Source organism: Eublepharis macularius, chromosome 7 (genome assembly GCF_028583425.1).
Source record: "Eublepharis macularius isolate TG4126 chromosome 7, MPM_Emac_v1.0, whole genome shotgun sequence".
Taxonomy (NCBI): Eukaryota; Metazoa; Chordata; class Lepidosauria; order Squamata; family Eublepharidae; genus Eublepharis; species Eublepharis macularius.
This window is the reverse complement of record NC_072796.1, coordinates 132,586,058-132,599,424: the sequence shown is the minus strand read 5'-3', so window position 1 is coordinate 132,599,424 and position 13,367 is coordinate 132,586,058. Positions and strand designations below refer to the sequence as shown.

Genomic DNA, 13,367 nt, shown 5'->3' with positions numbered 1-13,367 from the left:
CACAAAGGTGTTCCTATCTACCAAACAAGAGGCACTCTGGGGGGAACCAAGGTACAACCACCACAGCAACAGTTCCCCTCTCTCTTATCACTAAGCGATGCAATGTTTAGCAAAAACAGTCAACACTTGAATCAAGTATAAATACAAAAGCTTAACAACTTCTAAAGAGTAAAATCAAAAAGAGTCCAGTAGCACCTTTGAGACTAACCAACTTTATTGTAGCATAAGCTTTCGAGAATCACAGTTCTCTTCGTCAGATGCATGGATTCTCAAAAGCTTATGCTACAATAAAGTTGGTTAGTCTTAAAGGTGCTACTGGACTCTTTTTGATTTTGCTACTACAGACTAACACGGCTAACTCCTCTGTTTCTAAAGAGTCTAATTCTTATCTATAACCAATCAATTTGTTTTATACACAATAAAGAAATAACACCAGAATCCAGTATCTAAGTAAGCGATCTTTCAGTGAGCATGTACAATGTATCAGAAACCAATACAATTTTTCAACGTCACACAGTCCCAATAATCCAGCCAAATAATGAGAGCTGGGTTGCTGCCAAGTGTTCCCTCCGCAGACGACCAAGGTAGAGTAGTCTGCAGTTCAGACGTGGGTCTCTATTTAGCTGGAGGTAGCTGACAAGTTACCTAGGTGTTCCCCAGTGACTGCCCCTTGACCCAGCAAGAAGAGACAATCCCTATCTCCCAGCCCTCTCAAACTCCATGTATATGCTGGTAATAAGGGGAACATGCGCGCACAACAGTGATGGGCAGACATTCTATGTGTCTACATGGAAGAGGTATTTAACTCCCCGCCATGTGGACAGCTCCCACAGGACAAGGGATGTTCCAGTTGCAATCTCAGCTAGCTAAAAATGCCTAAATCAGCCCTCATTCAATTGACACAGTTAACTGCACCCAGATTTCAACCACGCAGGTATATACGGCACCCTGATGCTTGGCCAATGCTCCCTTCTATGCTGCCTGTCAGCTTCAATCCCACTTGAAAAGGTTATTTCTGCATTAGGCACGTACGGTTGAACACAAACATATAAAGTCATCTAATTCCAAGGTCAGACCACTCATCTATCAAGGTCAGTATTGTTTACTCTGCCCAGCAGTGACTCCCCATGGGCTTCCAGATCACCTGCTACCTTATTTAACTGGAGATCGAACCTGGGACCTTCTGCATGCAAAGCAGTTGCTCTACCCCTGAGCCACGCCCCCTGCCCCATGTACTGATGTGCCTGGCTCTCTAGGGACTGGAATGTAACACGGTTCAGTGGCACTGACAGTATTCTTCAACCAATTCTTTGAGGGGGAAGCTTTGCCTGGTATCACCCTTGTCCTCCTGAACCCAAAAATAAACAGGGGAACAGAGGATGTCGCTGAGACCTGTTTCCCGTTCCTTGTTGTTCACCGTCTTGTCCAAAATAAATTTTGCATGCTGGTGTATAATAATGCATTTCTAGAATGCCCTCCCTGCAAGCAGGCTCAGGGTGGGTTACAATAAGTAAAAATACAAGGAATAAAACAGTAAAATCAAAAATCTCAAGAGGGACATAAATTTCAGTAAATCAGCAGATATAAATTCCAGCATCCCAAGATGGCCCCTCGCACTCTTCTCTACCCATCGAACGTAAGACGACTTAAAAAAGAGGGGAGGTGTGGCATCCTGCAATGTCACATGCATGGGGGGGGGGGGCAGATGACTATACAGCCCCCTTGCTAGTGGGAGACCAGTAGGGAGGCTTATCTGATGGATCTAATACTGGCTTTAACCATGTAGAGGTGAAAAGAACAGGAAATTCAAGTCTGCTGTACTTCCTGTTCACAATGCTTCCAGATAGGAAACAGCCAATGTCTGCATATTTTCTATATTTATAGTTCGCCTGTGTCACAGAGATTCAAAGCAGATTACGTAGTGGAAGTACATACAATCAATACGATGAGACCAAAGAATAAGCAATGTACTAGGACTGGTGCTGCATGCCCTGTTGTCCTATGTACCTAGCGTGCTGGGCGATCCCATAAGATCTTCAAGGCAAGAGACGTACAGAAGTGGTTTGCCATTGCCTGCCACTGAGTAGCAGCTCTAGTCTTCTTTGGAGGTCTCCCACTCAAATATTAACCATGGCCAACCCTGCCTTGCTTCAGAGATTGGGCTAGGCTTGGGCTATCCAGGTCGGGCTGTGCTGTAAATACTTGGTGACAAAGCAGCATTATTGGGTTATACAAGACTGCAGCTGCCATATATCCTATGTAAGTCTGCCTAATTTGAGCCTGCCCTCTGTCCCGTCTAAGACTGTGCAAAAGGCCCTTCTATCACCAAAGCCCACCTCCATCACACACCATCTGGGGCAGGGGAGTAGGCCCTCCAAGATCAAAAGCATCACCTTGACAGACTGGCTTGAAATGCAACACTTCCCATTTTAGACATCAAGCCCTGGTTGAAAGTCAACGGGACTAGTGACTCAGAGAAAGCAGAACGCGTTTGGGTATGCCCTGAAGACGCTCGGTTGACTTAAATATAATTCAGAGCACTGGAAGCACAAAGTTTGCAATTAAATTTTAGTACGACTTCGAAATCTCAGTACCACCACTTCGGAACATCTGCCTCCAATGAGCATCTCCAAGAGCAAATATTCTAATTAAAACACACACTTTGAAGAGAGAAAAACAGGAAGTCTGAGGAATTTTACTGACTCGCCTCTTCAGCCAGTGATTGACAACGGCAGGGTGGCATCACTGCTGCTTTGGGGATCTCGGCCTCCAGCAAACAGGTACTGGGACTTGGAGTTAGGAAATCAGTCCTCCCTACAATATCCTTGTTTTGCCTTAAACTAGTTAACAACAACAACAACAACAGCATTTGACTTGTATACCACCCTTCAGGACAACTTAATGCCCACTCAGAGAGGTTTACAAAGTATGCCATTATTATCCCCACAACAAACACCCTGCGAGGTGGGTGGGGCTGAGAGAGCTCTGAGAGAGCTGTGATTGACCCAAGGTCACCCAGCTGGCTTCAAGCGGAGGAGTGGGGAATCAAACCCGGTTCTCCAGATTAGAGTCCCGCACTCTTAACCCCTACACCAAACTGGCTCTCTTTATAAAGTTATTTTATTTGCCTCCTGTGTTGAATTTAGTCCTCTGGTGAAACCACCAGAGTGGCGTACAGCATTTGCTTACATGAATAGTTTTATGAAAGTGGCGAATGCATATTCCTTGGAATGGGTTCTATGATGACAAATAGACTAAACACAACAACTGTAGCATGGTGGAGTGCCAAACTAGGACCCGTAGTTCGAATATTCATTCTGCCTCAGAAGCTCACTGGCTGGCCTTGGACCAGTCTGACACTCAACCTAGCCTACCACACAAGAGTTGTGAGGACAAAACACAGGATGGGAAATAAATATAGTAAACAGCTTTGGGTTCCCATTAGGAAGAAAAACAGGGTATGAATATTTATATAACTAAAAGAATGTGGCAGTTAAGAGAAAGGCATTATATTGGCCCTTACAGCACTAATAAAAATGGTAGGAGAAAAAATGACCAAGATATTAAATTGCAGGCCAGAGAAAGGGGCATATCTGACATGCAAGGCCAAAAATGTAACCTTAATGCAAATAAAGAAAACCACCTTTTAAAAAGAAACAGCAGCTATCACTGAAGCAATATTAATGCTCGTGATGCAGTGAACTCCGAAATAAAGGTGCGATGGAAACTGGATCTAAAGGAGCTTCCTGTCCAATGGAGGACCCGAACTTGACTAGACTGCCGACAGTTCAGAATCTGGCTGGCTCAAAAGTACACCTATAACAGCAGAAGGTCTAAGGGTCTGTACTCTACAACATGTGCTTGCTGCAACATTCAGGGTTGCTGGCGATCGTGGGAAATGTAGTCTTCCATGGTTCCAGACATCCTTGGATGCGACAGGGAACCCACTGCTAATTGATCTCGGAGCTTAGGCTTATAAAGGAGACCCTTTTGTGAATCTAAAAATTCACAGAAGCAACTAGCAAAATGCGCAACGTTTTTCTCAAAGTCACTCCACTCATGCTGCCATCCTTCACGGGCCTCCTGAGAGGTAACCCACAAGGAAGTTGAAGTGTTGTGTAATGTTCATTTGCCTCTTCTCAGAGCAAATTAGATTGCAAAATTGGGGGTCGGCTACAGCCCTATGAAAGGCAGAAACGGAACCGGTGGAGCATCACGGGGCAGGTAACAACCCCCCTCCCCTCCCCATTTCTGCAACCTTGTCACATATCTGAATTTTAGTAACAAACCTCATTCTCTGCCGTGTTAACTCTCCGCAGCATCTGTCACTGCTATGAATGGTTGATCATAAGTACCTCTGTAGTCATCTCGGTGCTATTAAGCAGATGGCAGCGTTAAATCCAAATGATGTAGTACATCTCCCCGGTGGACTTTGTTTCCATACTCTACCATTATTCCACAATTCCTCTGTGATAAATCTTATGTATTCTGGAGAACATTAAATAGGGAGCCGACATCGGCAATTGATTTATTAGCAGCGCTTTGCATTTGCCCCCGTTATTGTCTCGGCAAACACTTGTACGGCAAAACGGCGGAAGCCCTCAAGGCGCACGGGCCGTTGGCCTAATTTTCCGTAATGTAATGTTTTTAAACAGATTTCGCGTTTCAGCACAATTTGTCTTCATAGAATGTGCCTAAACTGCAGTTTGCAGATCTTTAGGAATAAGCCTCTCTTTAAAATTCTGTCCTCCCATTAGGTTCTAATCGGAGGGATTGTGTGATAAAATTGCTCTAATATTTACGTTCTGCGCCATCCAAAGTGCCGGATTCTTGTGACTCTAAATCTGAGTGAGATTACTGTGCAGTGCAGAGCTCAATGGGTATTATAATGTAATTCAGTAGTGCTCCATACTGGGAATTAAACAAATGAAGATGGCATTAAGGCATTTATGTAATACAGGGATTAATGCAGGGACAAATAAACAAGGAGGGGTTTTTGAAGAGTGCATTGTGAAGGTTTATTTACTTCACTTTTCTCCCCGATGGGGACCAAAAGCGGCTTACATCATTCTCTCCTCCGTGTTCATCTCCCAACAACCCTGTGAGGTAGGTTAGGCTGAGACTGTATCACTAGCTCAAGGTCACCCAGCAAGCTTCCATGGCAGAGTGGGGATTCGAACCTGGGTCTCCCAGATCCTTGCCCAAGACTCTAACTTCTACATTACACTGACTTCAGCTGTTACTGTACCCTGAAACTTCTGCAGTTCAAGTTACCACTAGGTAGAAAATTTGCAGGGAAAAAAACGCCATCAATTCCAACCAATATATGGAAGCTTGATGAATACGTCCTATAAGAACAGCCTGCTAATCTTGTACAGAATCATACAGACTTTTTGCTTGCCTTCACTTAGTGTTAAATCCAAACTCGTAGCAGCTGGACTACCAAACAGCTTGTCCCAGAGTATAATGCAGAAAAATGCTCAGCAACGTACCCCCCAATATGATTGTTCTCAACGTTTACTGCAGAAAACTGGTCTACGTATCTCATTAAATGTGTACCTGTTTGGTGGGGCTTATTTCCGTTCATCATTATCCTTTAGCATTAAGGAGTTACCACAATCTTTCTTGCTTTACGCTTGATTTAAACAAGGATGCTAGCGCCAGTGGGACTTTGCACAAGTAACAAGCGCAAAAAGGCGAAGTCCCACCGGCGTCTGCTTTTGCTTCACTATCATCCTCTTCTGATCAAGCCGTCAAAGACAGCCAAGTGACTGAAGCCAGCACAACTCACAGAAGTCTCGATATACTGAACTGCCAGAACTAATTCTTTTAAAAATCCTCTAATTCTTCTAGTTATGTAGCTAACTGCCAATGAGAACAACCCAGTAAGGCTTCCTGGTCCACTCCCATACAGGTAAATCCCTACAACTGAAGTGAAATGAACTGTCAAAATATCTGTTAAAAAAAAATCCACATCGTGCAAGTTGCCCAAGAAAGCCCATGACAAAGTTCTGCAAATATTGCCAGTTAAAATTTATATAGAGTTTGGAATTTAATATTTACCTTCACTCACTCACTCACTCACTCACTCACTCACTCACTCACTCACTCACTCACTCACTCACTCACTCAGAAACACATACAGCACGGAAGATTTAAGTTGCTAACGAGCTTTCAATTACTTAGGGCACTTTAAAGGATTATAAAATTGCATTTTGTTGTTGGAGTCACAAGTGGTCGAACTTATTTATATGATCAGATATCTCCCTGCACGTTCTCAGCCTTGAATGCGACATCGCAATCTGCTCACATGATCTAGAAATTAATCAAGGGCCGAAATGCTGGCAGCAGCATCTGGTTGACAGGCCAGGGGTCTGGATTTATCTCAATCACAAAACAGGATACTTGGCGCTATTAAAATTGCACGGCTATCTAGAGCATAGAGAGATGGGGAGGGGGGGATCGCTGCAAGTGAACTGTGACCTCAAAGAGACCAAGACATGAAGCTCTGACGCATGCATGTCTACAAGTTAACACATCCACATGCATTAAGAGAGCAACTACGAGACAAAACTTCTGACCTTGACAATAAACTTTGCTTCTACAACCATCCCAAACACATTAAGGACTCTCCCTTACCTTTGTGCTGAGGTACTATAGCTGTTATCATATGAATCGTAACTCTGCTCGTCGTATGAAGTGCCGTATCCATCGTCATAATCCTGGGGGTGAAAAAGGGCAGGACTGAAGACAGCTATCTCAGAACACTCGAGACTCACATTTTTGAGGTGAAAATCGCATTCTCCCCCTGGAATTCACCCATGGAGCAGTGAAAAAGGTATCTGAAGAAGTGAGCTGTGACTCATGAAAACTCATACCCTACCATAAATTTTGTTAGTCTTGTCTTATGGGTGCTACTGCGCTCTTGGCTCTTTTCTACTGCTACAGACAGACTCACATGGCTATCCATCTTGATCTACTCATGGAGCAGTAGACGTGGGTCAAGTCCCAAAGCTTAGTTCAACTTTAATATTGTGCCCACCCAGAAGTTAGACTCGTGTTTCAAGAACGGCAGTCCCCAGGCCAGATGATGAACAGTTTCAGACCCAGTCTGTGAAGTGGCCTGGGAGTTCACAATTCAAAGGAATCGCATTCAAAACTCCACTGATATGGCTAAGACCTCTGCTAAAGTAGTTATTTGGATCCAACTGTGAAAGACGAAAATGAGCTGTTAGTATAATTAGTCAGTTAATATCCTAGCTAATTAGTCAGTGGTCTGCTCTGCAAACATGTGGGTCAACAGTGTCACCCTCTATTTCAATCCGGAAATGCCTGTGCTGGGGGGGCAAAGCCACTCCCCAAACCACCAGCTGTGACCCAAGATCACAGATGAGGACTGCTACCACCCAGTTATTCCCTTTACCACCTAAAGATATACTTGCACTCATTTTGTTTCTTCCATTTCCCATACCTCCAATTTCACATTGTTAAATACTTTAGCTTCTTGATTTGTCCCATTCATTTCAACCTATAGCTGTATTAAACAAGGGCCGATTCCAGACGACTAACCTGAAGGCGCTGCATGCCGCCATGTTCCGGATCGCGATGGGGAAAACGCGAAATACCGCGTTTTCCCCGTCGCGATCCGGAACATGGCGGCATGCAGCGCCTTCAGGTTAGTCGTCTGGAATCGGCCAAGGTATCTCTTTATTCCAAAGTGGCTCGAATGTTAAGCAAAGTTAGGGATCCCTAGGTTATGCTTTATACATACAAATGTGATAGACATGGTAAAAAAAAGAAAGAAACTCACAGAATGACTTAATGGTTTACCTTGGATTATATTACCAAAACAGACGGTAAGAGACTCATCTCAAATTCTCCTACAACCCCCCCCCCATTCCCTTTAAGTAGCAGTCATCAAGTGGAGCTCAAGAATCCTTTAAAGCTTGCCCTTAATTAGGTTTGACATCTTCATGTTAATATTTTCTGTGTTTGAGGTTTCAAGTGCTGCACATTTATTCTAATTTGGCCAGTTCTGCATATAAATTGATATATTCTGAATTTCAAATAAATCAGAGATTTGAATGTGAAGTGAAATTAGGCTCACCACTGCTTTTTGAAATGCAAAATTTCTTGCTGTCCTGGAGAGTTCTGTCTGGTCATGTTATATGTGTTGTACTGAGTACATAGGGAAGGGGGAAAGAGGTATGTGCACGCTTGTAGACTTGTCCCTTTCATGCCTTAGAGAAATTTTACTGAAAGTGGTTCGTGATATTACGTAAGAAAAGCCTGCTAAAACCCAACTTAAACCAATAAAACTGGAATCCTATTTTCAAAAGCTCCACATTCCTCCACTAAGCCAAAACATTCTTGCTGAGAGTTACAGCTTGAGAGATTCTGGCACTTCTCAAAAAACAGTTTGCATTTTCATCATAAAATCCCCTGGATGTGGGCCACTTCACATGCAGTTTTAAGGCATATGCCTAAAAATGTAGTGTGTGAATGTGACAAAACAGAAGTTTGGAAATGTGGGTATGCTAGGTATTGATAGAGTGCCCTCAAGTCATAAGTGACTTATGGCGACCCCAGGTGGGGTTTTCATGGCAAAAGACTAATAGAGGTGATTTGCCATTACCTGGTCTTCGTTGGAGGTCTCCCGTCCAATTACTAACCAAAGTTGACCCTGCTTAGCTTCCATGATCTGATGAGATCAGGCTCACCTGGGCTATTCGAGTCACAGTGGGTATGCTAGGTACATGTGTCAAAAAACAGGGACCGACAGTGGCTCTCAAGGATATACTTGGTGGGGAACCTACCGTCACTGCTCTGATAATGTGTGAAAATGACCCTGACAACAGAAGCCGATGGAGTAAACCATGTTTTTTACATTAAGCAACACTGAAGCATGTACTCAACCACCATACTCTGCCCCCCTCTGCCCCTGGCACGGTAGTATAGTAGAATAATAAATAACAACAACAACATTCGATTTATATACTGCCCTTCAGGACAACTTAATGCCCACTCAGAGCGGTTTACAAAGTATGTTATTATTATCGCCACAACAAACACCCTGTGAGGTGGTTGGGGCTGAGAGAGCTCTGAGAGAGCTGTGACTGACGCAAGGTCACCCAGCTGGCTTCAAGTGGAGGAGTGGGGAATCAAACCCGGCTCTCCAGATTAGAGTCCCACACTCTTAACCACGACACCAAACTGGCTCAACACAGTAGAACAGCACAGTATAGTAGAAGGCAAGTTGTTGGGGCAAACTACGGTTTTTCTAGCACGCTTGCCAGCATTGGTAGGACATGCCAATACCGTTATGGGGTGACTGGGATCAGAGGCCCTTGTGGGAATTTAAGGACTGGAAGGGAGCATGCAACAGCATGACCAGAAACTTGAAAAGGGGCAGAGGGGGCAGGATGGCTTCCCTCAAACTTCTGAGGATTATATTTAAGGGCAGCAACTAACTCCTTCCCCTTGAAGTCATAATAGGAATACTTGTCAGTGTTTGGCCTTGCTAAATGTGTTCAATGTCAAGGACTTCTGTGGTTACTGCCCAAACTTATTCAGTTATTCTAGGCATGCTTACTGGGACTGAAGCGAGTAGGATTTACATCCTAACCAACAGACCTAAGATCGGGCCATTGGGTAGCTTTCTGCATTCATGCCAAAGACCAAAAATAGTTTTGAAGACTCTTGTCAAAAGCCGTGTTTTGTTATTTCAAAGGAGGAACAAATCCCGAGGACTTTCGACGAGCATACCCTCCCCTTTTAATTAAGTTTCTTATTACAGAAAAAGCCGATCCAATTGAAGCTGCTAAAGATTAGTTTTGTTGTCAGAGATTACACAAGTAGTCATGGCGCTGGGAAGTCTAGCATCAAAGCAGCTCATGTGAATGCCAACACAAAGCAGCATCACAATAAAGCACAGGACGGTCTAATTAAATCTCTTCCTGTAATTTCAGAGACTGGGGGTGGGAGAAATCTTGCAGCTAAGATGTGGACTACGAGATCGGTCTGTGAAGAATATCTGACACATGCTGTACCGTTGGCCCAAGAGCAAGGGCCTCCGGGAAATGGTACTGAGCTCCTTCCCACACGCTTGGGAATTACAGTTTCAGATTCAGCCCTCAAATTAGTAAATAAATTATGCTAAGCCTGCTAAAGGGTCGGACGCTACATTTTTGCTCACTTTTATTACAATGTTAGTTATTTTCACAAGGTCAACATGCTGGAAATCCCCTAGAAGCGAGTTCTGAAAGAAAGAGATCTGGCACGAGCAGAAATGCATGAATAGCAGGAGCCACTTGTACTAAGTCAACTTCTGCCCAGGTGAGATCTTAAGCAACCAATTGCCGGGCACTATGATATATGGGGAGGAAAGCGTTAGGCGGCGCAGCGCATTTTGCGCAAGTAGAACTGTGCTAATCCTTTCTGCTTGCCCTTTGCTGGAATCAAGCCCGCCTTTCTCTTTGTATTCCAGAAGGCTATGCTCTCTCTGAGATGTTTGCAACATTGACAATAGTAGTTTGACAGAAGGAAAAAAAGTTTAAGCCGTTCAACATTTAAAGGTGTGTTTAGTCTAAGCATTTTGTTTTGTTTTGTTTTAAAAAATGATCAGTGGGAAGACTACTGAGAGTTCTGGTATCTCCACTGTGTTTCTAAGGAAGCCTAAAGGAGTATATGTAAAGTTTTAACGTTTCCACCCTAACAGTTTTGTTCTTCAACAGATGTTGCCATCAGCAAGGCAGAGTACGCCATGGGAGCAATCTCTAAAAATGCATCTAATGAGAAACAGTTGGTTTGAAAGACATTAATAAATATCCAGATATGTCCATTGATCACCCTGACAGAAGTCTACATTCGAACGATCAGACAAATGGGACGGGGAACATTCTTTAACTAGTATATTCATGATAAATACTAAACTGAATTCCAGGGAACGGGGCTTCTGGGGAAACTAAGCAGGGGTTTCTCAACGAGAACGTCATGAAAGTAGGACAGCAAGACTGAGTCCAGTAGCACCCAAAAGTCCAACGAGGTTTCTAGGGTACAAGCTTTTGAACGTTTATACCCTGGAAATCTTGTTGGTCTTTAAGGTGCTGCTGGACTCGAAGTTTGCTCTTTAACTGAAGAACAACACGGCAACCCACTTTAAACTATGAATGTCCCAAGGGCTGCTAGTGGGGCTTGGCTTCTTCCTGGCCACCAGCAGCCCTTCGGGGCAATAACCCCATGGGAACTCACTTGCCACTGGTTTTACTCTCACCACTACCCATTTCATCCCTGAATGAGTAAGGGGATGTGTCTGTGTTCTGCAGGACATACCAGTTCAAATGGAAGGATGGCGAGGAACAAGAGGACAGGCCAACTCCTAATGGGTATTGAATGGATGCCCCAGGCCATTCCCTCAGATCCTCTGCAAGGCCTTAAGGATTCTATGAAAGATATGCATGGGTTCCTCTGCAGAATATTCGGCATGAATAGAAATAGAAACTCTGAAAGCACTCAAGAACAGGAGTCCAGTAGCACCTATAAGACTAACACAATTTGCGGCAGGGTATGAGTCACAGCTCACTTCTTCAGTGATTCATGAAGCTCCTACCCTACCACAAATTTTGTTCGTCTTCTTCTAGGTGCTACTGGATTCTTGCTGTTTTCAACTGCTACAGACAGACTAACACTACACATCTTGAAAGCAACATTTTGGGATAAGATATATTTGAAAGCTATTGCAAAGATCTACAGATTTTAATTTTGTTGTTTACAAGTACAAGAAGGTTTAAGTTGTGGGGTGCACTGAAAACAAAGGCCCATTCTCCTGGAATGTTTCACGAAAGTAAGTAGGAGGCACACTGTTCTAAGAAGGCTCAGACAGTTGGCAAGGAAAACGCAACTTTGTGCTCAATGTGCTCGGGCTTCTGGAAGGTCTGAGGGAACTAGATGGGTTGGATGTAGGCTCGAGAAAAGCCCGATGCAAGGTTAGGGTTGGTGGGGTTGAGATCTGCCTTTCTTTGACAGAGTTCAGGGGTTCGCCAGCTGCAGTTAGATGCAAAATTACAAAACAAGGAGACTGGCTTCATACTGTATTATCTAACAGCAGATTAGAACTCGGCTCCCTCGGCTTCCAGCCTACTGCACAAAATGCTGCTCCTGGGGCATAGTGGACTATGAGGAACAACATGGGAGGTCTCTGCAGCGGGAAGGGTGCTAATTTAATCTGGGCCCACCCGTGGCACTCTCTCCAGAAGGCAGAGCTAATCAAAACTGCCTGCTGTACCACCATCCGAGCCAAACACTGGGGTATCTGCCTGTCAATACTCTTTAAAAAATTCTCTCCCCTTTCCCCATTAACTCAAGGTAGCTTACAATTATAATCAGACTAAGACCTCATCTTCACAAACAAAATGCACAGTATATCCAAAAAGCAACATCAATTTAAAAAAGCCAGGAGCAATCTAATGATAATTATAGCTTTAAAAAAAACACAGAGACATCCCATTTTAACAGATAGTGGGCAAAGGCCTTTCAAGAAATCACACTGTCTTTCAAAGGCCGGCAAAGATGACTCCTTGCACACTATTTCTAGAAGCTTGATCCAAAGTGTAGATGTAATTGATGGAAAATACATAGGAAAAGTACTAGATGTGCGTACCACCCTCAGTGAGGGCATACATATGAAATTGTTTATTCAGAAAATGTATGTATCACTTCTCCAGAGACCGCTTGAGGAAGTGCACACAGTTTAAAAAAAGCCCCATCAAATTATTGATATTAAAACAAACAGCCCACCAGGGACATAAAAAACAATAATCGGTTGCTTAATATAGTTCCCATAAAATAGACCTCAGGCTAGAAAAATGTTTTAAAAAGAACTTTAAAAGACACAATACTTCCATTAAAAGCGTGAGTAATAAGAATTGGTGCCTAAAAGACATTAAAGTAGGCATGAGGCCAACCTCGAGGAGGAAGGCTTGCCAAAAGTGAGAGGGTCAACGCTGAAAAAGACTGGCCTCTGGTTGCCACCTGCCTCCCCCTTGGAGTCCTGCCTCCATCTGATACCATCACACCTCAGTTCTAGGACCAAAGGGAGGTAGCCCCCCACAACCCCAAGCCTGTTTGGCTAGGATCATCTTCTTCTGCTTCCAACCCCGTGACAACTTCCATCTGGGAAGCTTCTAGAACACACTGGCCGTCCTCTCTTTGCTCTATTTGTCCAAACAGCAGCCTTAGTTATTAAGGCTGACAAGGCAGTATTGTATACATTTCAATTCTTCTCCAAATTCACCCTCATACATGAAGCTGAACTGAAACCCAGCCATCAAGGCTTTCTTCCCAGCTCAAATCTCCCCTCTCCCGGCCTC

At 43.9% G+C, this 13,367-nt stretch overlaps 1 protein-coding gene across 2 annotated transcripts in view; it reads right to left on the bottom strand.

Annotated features, from left to right (window-relative positions):
- KHDRBS3 (KH RNA binding domain containing, signal transduction associated 3) overlaps nt 1-13,367 on the bottom strand; it is a 178,924-nt gene that overhangs the window by 25,726 nt on the left and 139,831 nt on the right. For both annotated transcript variants that reach the window (XR_008597424.1, XM_054985168.1), the window contains exon 7: nt 6,640-6,722. Coding sequence is in view for 1 of the 2 variants with exons in the window: in XM_054985168.1 (XP_054841143.1) it covers nt 6,640-6,722 (83 nt within the window). In the remaining variant the exon portion in view is untranslated. The remainder of the gene's footprint in view (nt 1-6,639; nt 6,723-13,367) is intronic.